The sequence below is a fragment of the Suricata suricatta genome, chromosome 2 (genome assembly GCF_006229205.1).
Source record: "Suricata suricatta isolate VVHF042 chromosome 2, meerkat_22Aug2017_6uvM2_HiC, whole genome shotgun sequence".
Classification (NCBI taxonomy): domain Eukaryota; kingdom Metazoa; phylum Chordata; class Mammalia; order Carnivora; family Herpestidae; genus Suricata; species Suricata suricatta.
In genome coordinates this window covers 103,500,202-103,521,541 of record NC_043701.1, presented here as the reverse complement: position 1 = coordinate 103,521,541, position 21,340 = coordinate 103,500,202, and the positions used below count along the sequence as shown (strand labels likewise).

Here is a 21,340-nt window from a genome sequence, read left to right as displayed (position 1 = left end):
GGAGGAGGCGGCGCTGCCAGGTACCGGCCGGGAGGGGCGGGAGGGGCGGGAGGGGGCGACCCTGGCGTCCGAGCCGCCCGGCTCCGTGCCTCGCGGTGCTCAGGCAAGCCTTCCCTAGTTTTGTGTTCCGCTTCCTGGTGACAGAGAATGCTCTTCCTTTGACAAGACGAGGGTGGCGCTAGCCCCGCCCGCCCCCGAGTTTCTGTAATCCGCGGCTCCGCTGGAGTCCGCTGCACTCCGGGTCCTCACCAGAGGGCTCCGGCCGCCTCGGTGAGCCCTGAAATCCCAGCTATTTATATCCAAGCACCCGTTTCCCCTCAGAGGAGCCCAGCTTCCACTTGGCGACCGACCCCAAGAGGTTAGGTCACTGGGCCAAGCTGTCAGTCTTATGAATGGCGCCCCTGTTCTCGGGGTTAAGTCCCCGGCCTCGCTGCGTCGTCCCTAAAGAGTATTTTGAATTTGTTTCTGCGGGCGGTTGCGTAACTGCTGGTTGGTGGGAGGACGCTCCTTGGAGGCGCGAGGCCCTTTGCGCTCCCTGCGCCCCTACCGCCCCCCCCCGCCCCCCGGCCCCCTCGTCGGCCGCGGCGGGGCGGAGGGCGAGCTGGGAACCCAGCGCCGCGCCTTCTGTTCCAGCCCTGGGCCTACGCCTTTCCTGGCCAGACGCCTGCGGAGGCGGGGTCTCCGCCTGGGAAGCCGAAAGGACGGTCCCCGGTGCTTCGGGCCGGGTCGGAGACCTCGGGATACAGCCTGGAGTGACCAGCGTTTCTTCCTGCTACTTTCTAGTGTTGACCAGACGCCCCTCCCATCCCAGCTATCCACCCCCGTCCCGGGTCACTCGATCTTAAAGAGACTCTGGCGAGAAAAGTAGCCAAAATGTATTGAGAGCTTATTGTACCCCCAGTGACTGATCTTAGAATGGGTATTTTCTCATTCACCGTTCAAAATAATTCTAAGTGATAGGGGTGTTATTTTTAATCTCAGTTTTGTAGATGGAAAAACGGAAGCTCAGGATAAATGATCAGGGACTTCAGTTTTGTCACAGCATCGTAAAGTGGTGATTAGTCAACTTTTCAGTCTCTCCTCCTGGCCTTTCTGCAAGAGGCGGAAGAGAGGAGATTTCAGCTTTTATTCGAAGAGCCAGGCTCCTTTGCTCCTGTTCCTTCGTCCTCAGCTAGCTATTTTCAGTCCATCCTAGGGCTGCCTCTCCATCCTCCTGTAAATCCCCTGTAAATTCCCCAAGAGTTGTGCCGAATAGTTAGCTTCCTGGCTTCTGTGATCCCTGGTGGAAATTGAATAACAGAAGGTGGTGGTGGGGGCGCTTGGGGGCTCATGCCTGTGGACACTGATCTACCTTTACTGTTTGTGACAGAGACGTCCATTATTTCTGTGGGTATATACGTGCAATTTTTAGATAGCACCTTGGTCTGGCTAGTGCCTGTGTTTGCCTGAGTTCATGATTATTTTGGTTTCTTCAGAGATGCTGGGTCCTACCAGGGGCAAAGATCAGATATTTCTTCTCAGCTAGTATTTCTGGTTTGGGCGTCAGGCAGAAGAAGAAAGGGTGTTTGGTGTGTCCAGGACTCTCGATGGCAAGATCACTTGCTTTGCTCCTGCCTGTTGATTCCTATTCCTGGCGGGAAGGAAAGTCCTTGTGTTTACGTGGATGGCTCCATATACAAGACTGATGAGCACTCTTGAGTTTCTATAAAATAGAAACATTTGGTTCTTGTTTTTACTGAAGCCATACATACACATAGAAGCCTGTCATTCTATATGGCTTCCACCACTCATAGGCCACTCCCCTATTCCTTAGGGGACCATTTCCAGCGCCTCTGGTATTTCCTTTGGTGTTGATTTCCTTTTCTCCAAATAACAAGGCTTTGGTTGACACCTCTTAATTTCTTTGTCTTTCAGTTTTTCAGCATTATCTATTGGCTTTAATTCTTCTTAACTCTCTCCTAACCCATACACACGGCCCCTCCCCACACCTCAGTATAGCCATCACGGACTGTGTTAGGTCCACAATTGTCATCTACTGTATTGTGCCTGGAAAATGTTGTGCAAAGCTGCCCTGTTTTGTTTCCCACGACTCCTTTTTCCTTCTTTCACAATACGACCAACACGTCAGGTTCACTGTCACTCTCGACATCTGAAGACATCCCTCCCGGCGCCTCTGACCTACTTGTGTCTGGCCTGGTTGTTGCTCTCGCTGCCTGTCTGGTTTCGTGTTGGGAGGGCCCTTGGCCGCCACCCAGGGACTCCGGGGCTTCTCTTAGGTAGGAGCCCTTGTCTGGATGTCACATCGTCTTTCTTCTTGGTTTCCCCCTCCTGTTGGAGCTTATCTTCTGGTAGCTTCCTGAGAAAGGGTTTGTGAAAGGTTAATTTTCTGAGAGCTTGCATGTCAACAGAGAGTCTGCCCTCCTGGTTCGGTGGAGCCTGTGGCTGAGCACGGACACTGGGTTGGAAGTGCTGCTCTCAGAAGTCTGGAGGCGTCACTGTGTTGTGTGGTAACTTGTGGTTATTGCGTTAGTTAGAGTCCCGTGTTCTCCTGATTTTTGATAACAGGTCCCCACCCTCAGGAAGCTTCTAGGGTCTTTGTCCTTTGCATTCTGAAATGTGTCCTCGATCCAGGTCTGTTTTCCTCCAATGTGCTTGTGAGCCTTTGCAGTGAAACCCCTGCTTTGTAATTGTGGGAAGTTTACTTGAATTGGTTTTTCATTTCTATTTCTATTCCCGTTCCTTTCTTCTTGAACTCCTTAATTGGATGTTAGACTTCGTGAGTTTCTCCCCTACTTTTCTAATATTCATCTGCCTTTTTCTTCTGTTTTCTGGGTGATGTTCTCAACCTTATCTTACAACTCTTCTATCTTTTTTTAATTTTAGAGAGAGTGAGAGAGAGTGAGTGTGAGCAGGGGAGAGGGGCAGATGGAGAGAGAATCTTAAGCAGGCTCCACGCTCAATGCAGAGCCCAGTGGTGGGCTTGATCCCACAACCCTGGGATCATGACATAAGCCAAAATCAGGAGTCAGGTGCTTAACCTACTGAGAGCCACCCAGACACCACCCCTCTGCCCCAACTCTTGTGTTACATTTTTGTTTTCATTTGTGGGATTCTATTTATTTTTAAAATTAATTTTGTTTTCTGGACTTGCTGTCATCCGTCCCTCCCTTCTTTCCTCTTCCCTTCTTATTCCATTTATTTACTTATTTATTTATTTACTTACTTATTTAGAGACAGAGACAGCATGAGTAGGAGAGGGGCAGAAAGATGTGGGGCTTGAACTCACGGAAACATGAGATCCTGGCCTCTGAGCAGAAATCAAGAGTCAGACACTTAACTTAAAAGGTGGTCCTCTTTTAATTCCTTTAAAAAAAATAGTATTCTCTTCTTGATTCATGCATATAGTGTCTTTTATTATCTTGCTGAGGCTATGACTAAAAGTTTTGGGTTTTTTTTTGCATTTTTTTCTCCTTGTATTTCTACAGCACAGTTTTTGGTTCCCCACCATCTCCCCATTTTTGTTTCTTTTTGCTTCTAACCCTGTTATTTCACGTTAGAGACTTTTTTCAAACGTCTAATGATTCTTGGCTTCTCATTCTTATTTAAGAGATGGGTATGAAAAAGCCGTCAGGACGCTTTGTGAGTGGGTGGGGGCTGCAGTGGGTCTGTTGACTGGGGCTGCCTCGAAGCATGCTTTGAAGAGTTCTCTGGACTGTCTCTACTTCCTTCCTATGTTTCTTTTTAAATTAAAGTTTATTTTTTTAAACAAATTTATATATATGCATGATTTTTTAAAAATATGCTTAAAATGAAAAAAAATATTCTGACCTCTTTCCCAGCCATGCCCTTTGCTGCCTAGGATGCTCCATCCAACTCTTTCTAGCTTTCCTTTCAGCAATGTCCACCCTCTTCTCATCTAGACTCACCTGTTTGCTTTTTATTTTATTATTGTTTTAAACGTTTGCTTATTTTCGAGGGGCAAAGTTTGAGAAGGGGAGGGTAGAGAGAGGGAGACACAGAATCCGAAGCCGGCTCCAGGCTCTGAGCTGTCAGCACAGAGCCTTGAACTCATGAACTGGGAGATTGTGACCTGAGCCGAAGTCGGACGCTTAACTAGCTGAACCACCCAAGTGGCCCTTTGTTGGCTGTTTAAATTTTATTTTAAACATTATATATTGACTTCCCATCATGGGAGATGATGTAGCTTAAGATACTGGCTCTGCCACCCCACTCCTGACATTAACCAGCACTCATTATGTCCCACAGTATTAACTATGTGACTATTTTGTTTAAACCCAAATTCCGTGTTTGAATTATTATGGCTGTGTAGAACTATGTACAGATGGGCCACGTAGTATATTCTGTGTACATTTTCTTTTTATTTGTGTTTTTCCTGAAGTTAATCATTGTTTCACCTTTTTGTATGCTTATATATTTTTTATATTTCCATGATGACTTCACCTGGAAATAGTCTGGTAGTATTTTAAAACTTGGCTTATGCTAGACACGTTTGGTGTTCTATACACTTATTATCTTTTTTCCCCTTAGAGACTTTTTTTTTGGTAACTTTAATTTTTTTTTGTAACTTTAAAAAAAATTTATTTTTGAGAGACAGAGAGACAGAGCACGAATGAGGGAGGAGCAGAGAGAGAGGGAGACACAGAATTCAAAGCAGGCTCCAGGCTCTGAGCTGTCAGCCCCGATGAGGGGCTCAAACCCACGGGCCGTGAGACTATGACCTCAGCCGCAGACGCCTAACTGACTGAGCCACCCAGGCGCCTCAAGACTTTTTTTTTTGAACACCATCCTCCTGTTCTGATCTAGACATTATTCTGTCAGTCCGGGGCTTCTCTTCACTCTTTGAGTATTTCTTTTGTGCATATCCTTTATCTGAGTTCTCTTGTATCTCTCCAGTGTTCCTTTCCATGGCTTACCCCCTTCCTTTCGGTGTGACGTGTCCTCTGTAGGTCTTGAGAAGTGATGCATGGGAAACAACAATTTTATGACCTTGCATGACTGAAAAGGCCTGTATTGTATCCAAAGGCTGGATTGATATTTTGCAAGCCAGAGAACTATAGATTAGAAATGTCAGTGTTTTAGAGCATTATTATATTGAATCCTAGTTTTTGGTTTTGATTTTTAGAAATACCATGCTATTCTGACACCATGTGTATGTGGCCTCTTTTTTTGGGGGGAGGGGAAGCAGTTTTTAAGAGATTCTCTTATCCTAGGTGTTCTAATAAGCAAGCCCTACATCCAAGGGGCTTAAAAGTTTTTTGATATTGGAATTTTGGGTTCTGTTTTCTGGGCGAACTCTTTAATTTTTTATTTCCCAAACTTTATGTTGAAAGTTTTAATTCTACCATCCTAGTTTTACATTTTGAAAAGATTGCCTTTCTTTTTTTTTTTTTTGGTCCCAGTTTTATTTTTAAAAATAAAAAAAATGGGGGCACCTGGGTGGCTCAGTCAAATGAGCATCTGACTTCCGCTCAGGTCATGATCTCATGGTTCGTGGGTTCGAGTCCTGCATCAGGCTCTGTGCTGACAGCTGGGAGCCTGGAGCCTGCTTTGGATTCTGTGTCTACTCTCTGTGCCCTTCCCCTGTTCACACACATGTGCGCTCTCTCTCTCTCTCTCAAAAATAAGCATTAAAAAAACATTTAAACTAGTATCCTGTTATTGGATTTCTTTTAACTAAAAAAAAAAGCCATAATTATCCTTTGAGGGCTCTTGTTCTATTTCTTAGTCTTTTCCATGTACTTTGGACTTTCTCTTTTTAGAGGACATGCTCTGATGTTTGCTCTTAGCCTGTCTGCTCGTGTGTAAGAGTGAGGCTTGAGGAGCCTTTCAGAGGGGCTCTGTACGTGGGGTGCTTCGTGACTGATTGGACGGGGACCAGCTGTTTCTCTGGGGGACTTAATCATACAACATACCCATTTTTCTTGGATTCACTTCCCCAGACAGCACTCCTCCAGTATCCTCCCTGGGAGGCTGCGGCCTGGCCGGCAGCATTCTGGGAACAGAGTTGGGGAAAGGGAGGAGGGGCCTTGTTCTTTACCACCTAAACCTATTTTCAGGAAGGTGTCACCCTTTTCTTCTCAAGTCCATATCCACTCTGCCTTTCCATCTCTGGAGAGTAACCCACATGCCTACTGAGCTGGGAGAGGGGCAGTCATGTGGCATATGGACTGGAGGAAAGACTTTGCAGGAAGTATCCACAGCTACACAACCGAATTACCCTGAAAACGAGTGGCTTAAAATTCCAACGCTTATTTATTACTGCTCATGGTTTCTGTGGGGTGGAAGCTGGCCTGGGCACAGGGGATGCCTTGTTTCCACTCTGTGCCATCTGCAGCCTCTGCTGGAAGTGCCAGGGCTGGGGGTAGGCTGCCTGGACACTCGCTTGTGACCTCTTCATGTGCCAGGCCTTCCTCATAACATGCTGGCTGGCCTCCAAGGGCAAGTGCTGCTGAGAGAGGGCTGGGCGCATGCTGAATTGGCCTTTATGGCTTCCCGCTGGGGTCCACAGAGCACCTCCTCCATCCCATTCCTCAGTTACGAAAGTCTGCCCAGGTTCAAAGGGAAGAAGCATCCACCCCCCAGTTCTCAATAGGCACGTTCATACTATGTTGTCAGAAGAGCATGTGGTAAGGGCGCCTGAGGGGCTCAGTCTGTTAAGCATCCAACTGCAGCTCAGGTCATGATCTCATGGTCTGTGGGTTCGAGCCGTGCACAAGCCCTGCATTAGATGTGCTGACGGTGCTGAGCCTGGAGCCTGCTTCAGATTCTGTGTCTCCCTCTTTCTCTGCCCCTCCCATGTGCTCGGTTTCTCTCTCTCTCTCTTTCTCTTTCTCTCTCTCTCTCTCTCTCAAAAATAAATAAACAAAAAAGAGCTTGTGGGCTGGGGCACTGTTTACTGCTGGATCCTCGGAAAAGGCAAACCATTACACTAGCCTTCTGCCTCATTTTCCATTTCCTTTTGGGGTTCAATTTGTATCCTGTGGGGCTTTCTCCTGCCGGGAGTTAGGATTCATCCTACTCAGTTCTGTGAGGTCACTTCTACATCCTCATCTACTTTCCAGCTTCCAAATTTTATTGACACCTGATGCCTGGTGTCATCATCTTCCTTGCTTTTAGTCCTGTGGATTATGCCTTTTTTCCTTCACTTTAGTGGGCTTTTGGGAGGAAGGGACTATAGGCACGTCATCCGTGCATATTTAGCTTAAATTCCATTTGATATATTTTTACTTAGGTTTATTTCAAAAAATTTTTTTAATCTTTAGTTTTGAGAGAGACAGAATGAGCAAGCGAGAAATGGAGAGAGAGAGAGAAAGACACAGAATCCGAAGCAGGCTCTAGGCTCTGAGCTGTCAGCATAGAGCCTGATGCAGAGCTCAAACTCATGAACCGTGAGATCATGACCTGAGCCAAGTTGCTTAACTGACTGAATCACCTAGGCACCCATGTAGGTTTATTTTTTACTTCTTTCTTTCTTGATCAGTCTTGCCAGAAACTTGTGAACTTTATTGATTTTTTTCTAAACTAACTCTTGGTGGATTTTCTTTATTAATATGTCTTTATTGATCCATGATCTTTTTTCCCCCTTACTCTGATAGATGCTTAGCATTGATTTTTTTTTGTGTGTGTCTGTTTGTTTTGCCTGCCTTTCTTTCAGATATATTGATTTTAAGGCTATAAATTTCCCTCTGATAACTGCTTTAGCTATATCATCAGTTGAATAGGATGAATCTTAATTCCTTGCAGGAGAAAGACCCTAGTTTGGTTATATAGTATTTAATTTACTTAAGCAAACTCATTATGATTCTTAAAATACATGAAAAAATAAAGATGAACATTTATGTATGTAATACAAACATAAGGAAATATATTTGTCTTTAAAAAAAAGGACTATATACTAAAAACATACTATACACATTATACTTAATGAAGAAATTTTAGAAGCATTTCTAATAAGATCAGGATTAAGGAAGGACTGCCTTCCATCACCACTTTTTTTTAATTGTTAAAAATTATAGTAAAATAGAGGCGCCTGGGTGGCTCAGTTGGTTAAGCATCCAACTTTGGCTCAGGTCATGATCTCGCAGTTCATGAGTTCGAGCCCCTCATCGGGCTCTGTGCTGACAGCTCGGAGCCTGGAGCCTGCTTTAGATTCTGTCCCCATCTCTCTTTGCCCTTCCCCACCTCATGCTCTGTCTCTCTTTCAAAAAGACATTAAAAATATTTACAAAATTATAGTAAAATAATATAACACATTTAACCATTTTTAAGTGTGGCATTGAATACGTTCCTATTTTTGTGTTACCATATGATTTTTTTTAATGTTTTATTTATTTTTGATACAGAGAGAGACAGAGCATGAGAGGGGGAGGGGCAGAGAGAGAAGGAGACACAGAACCGGAAGCAGGCTCCAGGCTCTGAGCTAGCCGTCAGCACAGAGCCCGGCGCGGGGCTCGAACCCATGAACGTCAGATCTGACCTGAGCCGAAGTTGGAGGCTTAACCGACTGAGCCACCCAGGCGCCCCATATGATTTATTTTCGATCCATGCGTTATTTAGAAATGTTTTTAAACTTCAAAACTGGAGATTTTAAAAAGTGACTTATTTTTGTTGTTTTATCGAGCTGAATTACACTATAATTATACTGTAGAGGATATAGAGGATATATTCTCTATGGTTTCAGTTTTATAAATATATTAAGATTTGCTTTATAGACTTAGATATGTAAATTCTTGTAAATGTTCCACTTGACCACATTATATATTCTGTAGTTATTGGAGGCAGGATTGTATGTATATCCATTAGGTCAAATGTGTTAATTCTGTTGTTCAAATGCTTAAAAGCGGACTGTGCAATAAAACTTAGTGTGCTGACAGATGTGTTCTCTCTTTGTAGCTCCTAGCCACGAGGTGATTGAGCACTTAAATTCTGATTAGTTCAGGGGCACCTGGGTGGCTCAGTTGGTTAAGCATCCGACCTCAGCTCAGGTCATGATCTCATGGTTCGTGGGTTTGAGCCCCGTGTCCAGCTCTATGCTGACAGCTCAGAGCCTGGAGCCTGCTTCCAATTCTGTGTCTCCCTCTCTCTCTGCCCTCTGCCCCCCCAATCCACTCACGCTCTGTCTCTCAAAAATGAATAAATATTTTTAAGAATCCTAAAAAAAAAAAAACAAAACCCAACTCTGATTAGTTTATGGAATTAAATCTTTACTTTTATTTAAATTTGATTTAAACTTACATTTACTAGCCACGTGTGGTTCATAGCTTTTGTATTGGCTAGCACAGTCCTAAACCAAGACCGAACTTATTTTTGTTCGAATGTCCTGTCAATTACTGAGAAAGGGACGTTCTAACCCTCTGCCAAAATGATGATGACCATTGGTTTTGTTTATTTGCAAAGGTCTTTATTTTAAACTTCATTCCTCCACATAAGATTTTGAATCATATACGCACATGCTCTTATCTTATACCAGGCACTATTTCAAGAGTTTTAGCAATATTAGTATTGTAGTGACAAGTTCTGTCTCTTCTGCATTTTCCGTCTTTGTCTCCTGCTGCTGTGGCTGTATCTGAGTTGGTCTTTTTCTTTAAGTGTGACAGACAGTAAACACCATTATTTTATAGTCTGTAAATGGAAATTCCATCACGTCCTGTCATTTCCTCCTGCTGGTCCTTCAGTATTGCCCCTCTCATTGTGATTCTTCTCATCCTTTACAGTTCGTTCACAACTGTGTGTGAAACAGTATTTGTAGGGATGAAAGTTTTTTGTAGTGGGTGCCTGTGGAGACTCGGGATTTTTTTAATGTTTATTTGTTTTTGAGAGAGATAGAGTGCAAGTGGGGGAGGGGCAGAGAGAGAGAGAGAGAGAGAGAGAGAGAGAGAGAGAGAGAAAGGGACACAAGGGAATTTCCTGAGGAGGCTCCAAGCTCTGAAGCATCAGCACAGAGCCCAGTGTGGGAATTGAACTCATGACGGTGAGATCATGCCCTGAGCTGAAGTCGGACGCCCAACTGACTGAGCCACCCAGGTGCCCGGGCACTTGGGATTTTTACCATCAGCCTTTGTTTATCCGTGGTGAGGAGGGCTGGTCCGGTCGCCCACGGTTTGCAGAACTGAGGTCTCCACTCCGGTCAGTACACAGCCCACGGTGACCTGGTGCCCCGACCCCATGTCCCACTCGGTCAGCAGTGAGGTCCCTTGCTTGCCAATTGCCAAGTCCCCTGTTAGTGTTTGACACTGTTCATTGCTCTCTCCTTTACCAAAGCTCTTCCCATAGTCTCTCCCAGTTAGTCTTTCTACTTTTCTAGCAATTCTATCTCCTCTTAGGCTCTCTTTCTTCAGCCTGGCTGCTCTTTAAATAAAGGTGGCTCTGGGGGCCTGGCTCACTCTCCCCTCCTTTGACTGTGTTGCCTCTTGGATGATCCGTTTCACGTCCAAACCTCAGCTCCCACCTGCTTGCCCACCGCCTCCCTCCCGGCTTCATCAGCCTGCTGGGCTGTTGCAGAAGTATCTCCCATCCAACGGTGCAAGTGTCCTTTGGCAGACCTCTGTCAGAGGAGAGCACAGCCAGCCACACCAACATCTGTGGGAGCTTTGGGCTCCTCTTTGCTTCCAGTGCCACGCCGTTTCTGTCACCGTCCCCGTCTGGCGCAGTGCGGCTGGGCTGCCTGCTCAGAGAGGCCTGGGTACCAGCCGCACACTGCTCTGATCAGTGTTCACAAGTGCTCGGTGAGTCTGAGCACCTGCCAGGCTTGCGGGGCCCCCTTCTGGTCCCTCTTCCCCTCTGCACCCTTACCATGACTACTGGTCCCCACTGTCCCCCACTTCCCACCTCACCCCCAGACTCTGCCATTGTTTGCTAGCTGGCCTTTCTATCTCCCCTCTCTCACGCTTCACATTAGTAGCTAGAGGCCTTATTCCTAAAATGCAGATCGGGCTATGTCATTTTTCAGCTTAAAATCCTTTAGTGATTCTTCGTCATTTTCAGGATAAAATGAAACTCCTGAGTTTGGTATGGAAAGTCTCTTTTGCTACCCGCTCTGTGCCTTCCTCCACAGACTCTCTGTGTGCCTGTCATTGAACTATTTATGTTCCCTCTTCTCTCTGGGACTTTGAACAAGACATTCCCTCTTGTTGGGATTCTCTTTTTCTTTTTTCTTTCTGACTAGTTTGTCCTTTAACCTAAACCGTTATTACCTTCTCTGGGCAGGCTTCTGGAAGGCCTGGGTTAGACACATATGGAGCAGGAGAGGAAGAGAAGAAAGGGAAATTTGGTAGAGTCAAGGTCATTGCTGAAGACAGAAATGACAGATGATCTATCAAGATGTCACACTTGTGCCACAGTATCTGGACTTCCTATTAGGGGGCTTTTTCTGAAGGGAACATGGGCAGAAGAAAAGAATCACAACCAGAAATAGTAAGGGACAAGAAAAGTCCTAAAGAAGTGATGAGGTTTTAGAATAGCAATCTATAAAATCATCACCTAGAGCCAAATTCTGGAGCATTTGAAGTGAGGGGTCTCCTCTAAACAGCTCGGGTAAGTGAAATGGAGTTGTAGATGCATAAGGAGCTCTCGTTCAAAAGATTGAAATTAAATCACTATATTGCATCATACACAAAAATTAACTCAAGTAGATTAAAGGCTTAAATGTAAGACCTGAAACCATAAAATTCCTAGAAGAAAACATAGGCAGTAAGCTCTCCTTGGTCTTAGCAATGTCTTTTTTGGATCTGATTCCAAAGGCAAGGGAAACAAAAGCAAAAATAAATGGGACCACAAGCTGAAAAGCTGCATAGCAAGGGAAAGCATCAGCAAAATAACAAGGCAGCCTACTGAATGGGAGAAGATATTGCATAAAGGGGTTAAATATCCAAAATACATAAAGAACTCACCCAACTCAACAAAAACAAACCAGACAACCCAAGTGAATAAAGGGGCAGAGGGTCTGAATAGACATTTTTCCAAAGAAAATGTACAGACGGCTGGTAGGCATGTGAAACATCGATAATCATCAGGGCAATGCAACTCAAAACTATGGTCAGAGATCCCCTCACACCCGTTAGAGTTGCTGTTATCAAAAAGACAAATCACAGGTGCTGCGAGGATGTGGAAAAGGGGAGTCCTGCATTTGGTGGGGACATAAGTTGGGTACAGCCACTATGGCGCACAATATGGAGGGAGATTCCTCAAAAAAGTAAGAGTAGGACGAACCATACTATCCAGCAGTTTCAGTTCTGGGTATTGATCTGAGGAATACCAACACACTAATTTGAAAAGATGTAGGCACCCGCATGTTTATTATAGCATGAGTTACAACAGTCCAGATATAGAAACAACCTAAATATCCCTCGAAGGATGGATGGGTAAAGATGATAAGGCATATATATACCCAGTGGAGTATTAATTACTCAGTAGCCACAAAAAAAGAAGGAAATCTTCCATTTGGAACAACACAGATGGGTGTAGCAGGTGTCAGACTAAGTAAAATAAGTCAGATGGAGAAAGACAGATGTCATATGATCTCACCTACAAAACAAGACAAATGAACAAACAAAACAAAAAGTCATAGATCCAGGTTGGTGGTTACCAGAGGGGAGGCGAGTTGGGGGCAGGGCTGAGTGCATGAAGGGGCTCAAGTGCATGGTGATGGATGGTAACTAGACTTCCAGTGGTGATCACTTTGTAGTGTCCACAAATACCAAATTATAATGTTGTACACCTAAAATTCATATGGTGTCATATGCCAGTTTGATGTCCGTAAAAACAAAAAAAGTAAATTCAGGCTGAAATGAAACATGGGCTCATGAAGGGTTTAAACAAAATCCTATAACTTTTACAAAAAATAAATGGCTTATAAAAAGCAATAAATGATGGGAGCCTGGGTGGCTCTGTTGATTAAGCATTGACACCAGCTCAGGTCATGATCTCGAAGTTTGTGAGTTCAAGCCCTGCGTTGGGCTCTGTGCTGACAGCTTGGAGCCTGGAGCCTGCTTCAGATTCTGTGTCTCCCCCTCTCTCTGCCCCTCCCCAGCTCATGCTCTGTCTCTCAATAATAAATAAATGTTAAAAAAAAAACAATGAATGGCAAAATGATAAAATGTTGTTAAGGGAAGTAAATATGTTTTAGAGTCTATCCTTAATGTCTGATGTTCACCTCAGAAAGGGCAGTCCCATTTTCCTTCAGGGTGTCCCCAGCCATGCTGGCAGCATTTAGGACTGTGTAGACAGACCCTGAGCCCTGATTCATGCAATCATTTCTATTGCAAGGGTTGGGAAAGCCCTTAAAACAGGAGCCTGCTTCTCCAGGATTTTGTACCCAGAATGCAGAGCTGTGCACCTAGGTGAGTAACTATGGAAACCACTCCCTATTGTGACTGAGGACTTTTCACATTAAGGTGGGCAGCTTGCTCTCACACGGAGCATGTAAGATCCATAGGAAGCTCTCTGTATTGATGGAACATCACAAAGAAACGAAACTGAGCATTTAAGAGCCATAAGGAGGTTTCCATAATCATGGTGCATCAGAAAGAAACAGAACCCTGGAACTCGAGTTGAGTGACTTAAAACCTAACCTTTCACGTCTGCTGAGTGATTACCCCAAACCCAGATCTTTTCCTGAAGTGAGTCCTTGATGACTGGACTTACCTTGGGGTTGTGGAGAAAGCCATTAGACTGTGGGGCTTTTCAGAGTTTAATATTTAATTGAGCTGCTTAATATTGGGCTGTGAGTGATAGTTGTTCCTTTTAAATAGGTTTGGTTCAATCTTGGGGTATTTGCTGTTGATTTTCAAATGGAATAGACTGTTCGAAATGTGTAACACTAGTTTTTGTATTTCTGCTTCTTCTGGACTTGTGAATTGAGCTATACCTGAGTTAAGCATTATGAGTTTTCCAACCCAAATATTTAAAGCGATTCTACATAAACATGATGTTAAAGCATTCTCATCTTGTTTTATTTCTTTCTTTCCTTCTTTTTTTTTTTCTTTTTTTTTTTTAAAGCACTGCCAGCGAAAGATGTAAAAGAAAAACCTGAACAACAGGTCAGGACAAAAGAGACTGGCAAGTTACCTAACGGTACTGAACCTCGACAGCAACCAAGTGCCTTATTTGCTAGAGGAAGTAGGAAAGCAGCCAAAAGTCCTCAGAGATCATCCACTAAAATAAAGGAGAAGAAGCATCCATTTGCTCTTTACGGGTGGGGAGAAAAACAGACCGATACAGGAAGCCAAAAAACGCACAACGTCTGCGCGTCTGCCCCCGTGCACGAGGTGGGTCCGTGTGCACCTGGCCGCTCTGCTTGTCCTTGGGGGTGGGCGTTGGGCTGTGTGCCCATCTCTGGGTTTCCTGTGTTCCCCGCGGTGCTTTGGGGTAGATCTTCGGAGATGGCAGGCAGGCTCAGGAAAGCCCGGAACTGGGCGTCTGATTGGCACGCAGGACGGTGGGTGTCAGCTCCCTGGAGATCAAGGGGTTTTGCTGGGCATTAGCTGGGATCTGGAAGGTTTACCAACACGGAGCCAGGTGAAGAAGTAGCCAGAGTCAGGGTTTGCACGTTCCTGGGGGGCCCGCAGGTGCAGAGGAGGAGCCCAGCCGGGGCAGGTGGCTGTATGTGGAGATGCCGTGGGCCTCTTGACAGCTTCCTGGATCCTGTGGCTTTGATAACTGGTGCTGCTGGACTCCCCTGCTCTCCTTTGCTAGGTTGGTTCTGTAGTTCTCGGCCCCTACTGTAGATTTCCGTTGGCTCTTCGAGTTAAATTCGGATGATTGTGTTTTCCCTGCTCATCCAGGGCCTTTTACTCATTGGAGCCTTAGTTGCCTCTTTTTTTTTTTTTTAATGTTTATTTACTTACTTTTGAGAGAGAGAGAGCACAAGCTGGGGAGAGAGAGGGAAACACAATCTGAAGGAGGCTCCAGGCTCTGAGCTGTCAGCACAGAGCCCAATCTGGGGCTTGAACCCACGAATCGTGAGATCACAACCTGAGCCAAAGTCAGATACTTAACTGACTTAGCCACCAAGATGCCCCTAATTGTCCTCTTCCTTGGTCCTGAGAACATGTCTGACCAGAGGTCTTCATGTTTGGAGCCACAAAGCAATCATTTACGTTAGCTTCGACACTACTAATTCGGCTTAAAGCAAAACATGAATGAAAAGAAGCAGAAAGTACAAAGAATTTGAATTCTGATGAAACAACCGCAATCAAATACTGAGCAGACTTCCCAGTGAGCCCTAGCAGATGGCGTTATTTGCAGTGACATTTGAGGCAGTGACGCTGTGGTTTAACAAAGGACTCTGGCCATTGCACGGGATTAGGTCTAACAGAGTTGATCTGTAGCATGAAACGTCTTAAGCGGTAAAAGTCCTTTAATGGAATACTTATCCAGGCCTAATGCGAAGCATTTTCAGTAATTTTCCAGAGCCAGTTCCTAGAAGCAGATTAGTCACTTACTTACCATTTATATCCAAAATTTAATGTACGTTTTTTAGTGTTTAGTGTCATAGTCACTGACAACAGGCAAGGGAATGGTTTTTCTGGAGGAGCTGTTATACCCAGAACCGGATATGGTAAAGCTGGGCTGGCCCCTGCCCGGCTTCTGGTGACCTTAGGGGTGGTGGGGGAGGAGCTTCATCACAAATATTCTGGAAAATTAGTATAAAAGCCACATAAGTGATTACTTTTATTTTGGAAGTAATACTAATTTTTAAAAAATTTTTGAGTAATTTAGATTCATGAATCAGCGTTACGAGCCAAGAACAGAAGACAGGTGGAAAAAAGGAAACTGGTGGCACAGAGGCAGCGCGCCCACTCTGTAGACGTGGAGAAAACCAGAAAGATAAAGCCTTCCCCCTCAGAGAACCCATGGATGACAGAGTATATGAGATGCTACTCGGCGCGAGCATAAAGGCCGAAACCGTTACCTGGACAGCTTCTTCAAAAGAGTGTACATGAGAGACGGGAGAAATAAAACAAAAGAAAAACCATTAATGGAAAATAGACATAGGTTTAAGAAGCCAGCTGATCATTCAAGGTTTCTTGTGGGGAATTTCCAGAAGGTTGGTCTATTTCGACGAGCCCTGGTCACCTACCTCAGCAGTAGGGCGACAGTTGAAGCCATAGACATTTGGTTATTTATGAGGATAAGTCTCTAATATTTGATATTCTTATAAGGGTTTTTGTTTTAAAGCATCTTAATCTTTTCAGATACCGACACCGAATGCCTTTAAATGGCTATTGATGCTTAACATTCAGTATTCTCTGTCAGTTTAGCCAGAGCCTATTTTCATCCCGTTCTGAATAACTTTCCAGATTCCAGAGCTGGGAAAATCCTTCCAGCTTGCAGCTTAAGACTCATTTTCCTTATGTGTAGTTTTCTCCGTGAAAGACTTGCTCATCAAAAGTGTGTTTTGACACCAATGTTGATTCCTTGTGTAGTGAAGCCAGAACTTTGGTAGTTCCTGAAAAAGTAAACTTCCTTGTGTTTCAATTTCGGCACCACTCTGTGCAGACTGGGATATTTAAGAACTATCTGGGCTGGGCGAGGGTCCTCGGTTCTCTTTAAATTGTCCTCCCTAGGCACTTTCTATTTCTTACATATTTCAATAGATCAAATGCATTCCAATAAATGAAGTGTTGGTGTGTGGTGTGTGTAGAGTAGTTCTGAACCTATTTTTGAAACATTTTTTTATTATTGCAATTTTTTTTTTGTTTTTTTAGCACATAGTGGGGAATCAGCTCCTTGCTGCAGTCCAGCCTTTTGGCATATATGCACTGTGGACTTTTGCTTCTTCTCAAAGAGTTGGCAATGACCTTTAGGTCTTATAATGTGAAGTTTCATGAAATGATGTTGAGTTTCGCTCGTTGGGAGATGCTATCCATATACCCGTTAGAGAGGGGCCTACCCCTACTCTCTCCACCTTCTCCTCTACAGAACTCATCCATAACAAAGCCGTGCCGAGGTACATTGTTCAGACTTCTGCTGAAACGCAGTACTCCCGGATTCCTAGCCAGTGGAATGAGACAATGGAGGTGTGTGTCGAGGCCCGATGTTGAGTATGTAAATAAAGTGCCCCTGCCCTGGTCCATGGCTTTTGAGTAGAACAAAGTGGTTTTAAGGAATGCTGGTTTCTGTCCAGGTCATGAGGAATCTACGGGAAGGAAGAAGTGAATTCTCTGTAAGAGAGAACAGAGGTCCCTTGCCTAGGCCAGGTTACTGCCTGTAGATGGGTGAATAAAATTTGCTATTAGGTGTTAGTTGAACATTCCTTTGATATTTTTACTCTGGATCTTTGAAGTGTTGTCAGTTTTTGCTTTTTTTTTTTTTTTTTAAAGTAGGCTGGAACTCACGACCCTGAAATCACGATGCTCTACAGACTGAGCCAACCAGGCCCTTCTAGTCAATGTTTAGAACACAAATATGTTTTATTCCACATAAAATCTTCACATGATGTCACCTTACAACTGTATAAGCTTTAAGAAATAGACTTTTTAAATATTTGCATCGTTTTGAGGTGAATTGTTTTACACAGAGAGCTCTCCTAATCCTTGAGCTGGGTATTTAACAGGAAGTTCTGTGTGTTCGTCCCAAACAACCCTGCTAGTGATCCTGGTGGATGTTACTGTAATTATTATTCTTAAAGTCCTTCAACACTGCAGGTACCTAAAGATGAAGTTAATGTGGCGTTGTGAGCGTGCGGCTGGGTGAAAACGGTTCCTTCCAGAGCGCTTCCTGCATGTTTGTGTGTGACCATCCGCTCAAGCGCTCCTGTTGCACCGGACAATCTTTGGAAGATAGCCTTGAGGGTAGCTCAGGTTCAATGCCGACGGGCCGCCTTAGAAACCCAGCTTTCTCTAGGCTTTGACCAAGCTGGACTCTCTCTCCCCTTTAGGAAACAGACTCATATTTAATGTGCTTACTACTGAAAACTCCAGATGGAGATAAAACCTCAAAGGCAGTATTGGCCAATTCCCCCCCTTTTTTTTTTGTTTTTTTAATGTTTTATTTATTTTTGATACAGAGAGAGACAGAGCATGAGAGGGGGAGGGGCAGAGAGAAAGAGACACAGAACCGAAAGCAAGCTCCAGGCTCCGAGCTAGCTGTCTGCACAGAGCCTGACTCGGGGCTCGAACCCACGAACGTGAGATCTGACCTGAGCCGAAGTTGGAGGCTTAACCGACTGAGCCACCCCGGCGCCCCTACCCCCTTTTAAGTAGAGAACAGATGAGCATTATTTTAAAAGCACTTTTACCGTGCATGAACAATGAATAAATCAGTCTGAATTAACAGTGAGTTCCCTTCCCATGTCCAACTCATTAGTTGGTTGGGGTGTCTTGTTAGGGGTAAAAATCACCTTTATAGCCCATGAGGTGTTTTGAGTGGTAACAATTTGATGGTCTGACTTTTTCCTTCATTCTAGAAACTAATGTTCTTAATTCTTGTAATCATGTTTCTTATTCTTGGGACAACTTGGAAGACAGCAAGATAGTTTAAAATTACCTTTCAGGGCACCTGGGTGGCTCAGTCGGTTAAGTCTCTGACTTCGGCTCAGGTCAGATCTCACGTTCGTGGGTTCGAGCCCCGCATCGGGCTCTGTGCTGACAGCTAGCTCAGAGCTTGGAGCCTGTTTCTGGTTCTGTGTCTCCTCCTCTCTCTGCCTCTCCCCCTCTCATGCTCTCTCTCTGTATCAAAAATAAATAAAACATTAAAAAAATAAAAAATAAATAAAAAAAATAAAATTACCTTTCATGTTGAAAAGCTTGAAACCAAGAATCCAGTGAGAATATAAAATAATAAAGTAATTGCTACATAAGACTCTTTAAAATTCTGATTTTAAAATTAAAAGTTTGCCATAAACGTGGTTTTTGCATTATTTTTATTAAAAGCAGTCATTGGATACTGCAGAAATCTAGCACTCTGCTGGACCAAGGCAAATGAGAAGTAAATAGGAATCTATTCTTTTTAAAAAAAAATATTTTGAAATATGTTTATGTATTTTGAGAGAGAGCAAGCAGTGGATGGACAGAGAGAGGGAGACAGAATCCCAAGCAGGCTCCACACTGCCAGCACAGAGCCCGATGTGGGGCTCGAACTCACTAACCATGAGATCATGACTTGAGCCAAACTCCAGAGCCGGACACTTAACTGACTGAACCACCCAGGCACCCCTGTTCTTTCATTTTAAACCTAAGAGGCTGCTGTTATTTAGGAGGTATCATAATATTTGGTACCTCTGGTTTTATATATATATATATATATATATATGTATGTATGTATGTATGTATATAAACACACACATATACTCCTATATATATAAACTTCTCCACCGCCATAACATTTCTAAGTACATATATACTTTTTCTAAAAGTTTACTAAAGGTATAATAGGGTATAGATTATCTTGATTGCTCATGATGTAGTAGGCGCCTATTTATGACACTTCATATGTAATCGCTTTGTCATTGTTTCAGTAAATAAAAATTGCTAATAACTTAAAAGGTGTTTATGTGAGGTCATTCAAACTGTTAACTTCACGAAAGAAAGGTGTCTGTGTGTTGTTAGAAGTCACCTCCCCCGACCCCTGCCAAAAAAAAAAAAAAATTTCTTCCCAAAACAGAGTTTTGTGCAATTGGCAGAGTTAAAAAAAAAATCTATAGTGATACCTCCTCCTTTAACTTGAAATGCTGTACTGAGCATAAACTTTAAACATAGAATGTTATAGTACTTGGTATTTAAAATATTCAAAAATATTGGCAAGGAGAGAGGCAAACCATATGTTAGAAGTGAAAACAACTTTTGTTGACTGAGTAAAAAATAGTGGATAGTTTTACACTGGACTCGATACAAAATGGTGCTAATGTGTATCTTGATTCTATATTTGGTTTGATATTAAAATGCTAATGCCCGACTCATAAGGTTTTCACTATAGTCCGGTGACTAAATGATATTTAAAAAGCGATACTAAAAATGTGACCTGATCATTTCAAAATGTTTGCATTTGAAATGCATTTTTCTGACACCAGAGTGAATAGGGAGTAATACAGTGTAAGTTTATGCTTAATACCAAATTCTGCGCAAGGAGCTATGTCTAGATTATTCACCCAGATTCGTTCCCTTCAAGCGTAGTGTGAAATGGAAGTAAGTTGCTCCTTTAATGCTTATTTCCATTTGCAAGTCAGGACACCTGCATGAAGACAGTAGACGCCTCTCTTTGGATTTCTTTTATAGTTAGTAAAACTACTTGAGAAGAGCCCACAGCCCGGTGTGTTGTGTCCTGTGGAGGACCGCCTTCACGTTAACATTCTGGAGGAGCGAGGCGGGGGCGCTTACAATCACCAAGCTCAGGCAAGGAGGATTTACGGTTGTCTTTTCTAAGAACTCTGTATTTGCTTTTAGCTTATATTTAATATTGCAATTACTTTGAAAAATGTGAGTAAACTTAATATGGTGGGCTGAAACTTCTGTTATGTGGGAAATATTTTTTTTTAATTTTTAACATCTTAATTTATATTGAGAGAGAGAGACAGAGCACTATCAGGGGAGGGGCAGAGAGAGGGGGACACAGAATCTGAAGCAGGTTCCAGGCTATGAGCTGTCAGCAAAAGAGCCCAGCGCAGGCCTTGAACCCACCACCTGCGAGATCATGACCTGAGCTGAAGTTGCTTTACCAGCAGTCCCCCGGGGGAGATACTTCTGACTAGTGCATCAGGGGCTGTGTGTATGATGTATGATCACATCGGCTCCTGAATGGACTTTTCCCCCAGACCAGTGTTAACAAGAGACATTACACCCAGGAAATGGTCCTTTCTGTATATACTTTGAGTTGAACTATAAATATTTCCGAGTCTTTCCCCCACATCTTCCTATTTTGAAAATTAAAAAAGCAATAATACGCGCATGGTTAAAATCATTCAAAAAGAGGGATAGACCTTATGACCCAGCAATACCACTGCTAGGGATTTACCCAAGGGACACAGAAGTGCTGATGCATAGGGGCACATGTACCCCAGTGTTCATAGCACTGTCAACAATAGCCAAAACATGGAAAGAGACTAAATGTCCATCACCTGATGAGTGGATCAAGAAGATGTGGTATATATACACGATGGAGTATTACATGGCAATGAGAAAGAATGACATATGGCCATTTGTAGGAAAGTGGATGGACCTCGAGGGTGTCATGCTAAGCGAAATAAGTCAGTCAAAGAAGGACAGATACCATATGTTTGCACTCATAGGTCTAACAGGAGAACAGGAGAAACCTAATGGAAGACCAGGGGGAGGGGAAGAGGGAAAGAGTTGGGGAGAGAGAGAGTCGCAAAACTTGAGAGACT

General features: G+C 43.8%; 1 protein-coding gene across 1 annotated transcript in view; it reads left to right on the top strand.

Annotated features, from left to right (window-relative positions):
- The window catches only part of CCSAP (centriole, cilia and spindle associated protein), a 30,783-nt gene extending 14,756 nt beyond the window's left edge, over positions 1-16,027 (top strand). The window contains exons 3-5 of the mRNA XM_029919323.1: positions 5-20; positions 14,017-14,285; positions 15,739-16,027. Of these exons, the coding sequence (XP_029775183.1) occupies positions 5-20; positions 14,017-14,285; positions 15,739-15,915 (462 nt within the window). The 3' untranslated portion in view covers positions 15,916-16,027. The remainder of the gene's footprint in view (positions 1-4; positions 21-14,016; positions 14,286-15,738) is intronic.
- The last annotated feature ends 5,313 nt before the right edge of the window (positions 16,028-21,340 follow it).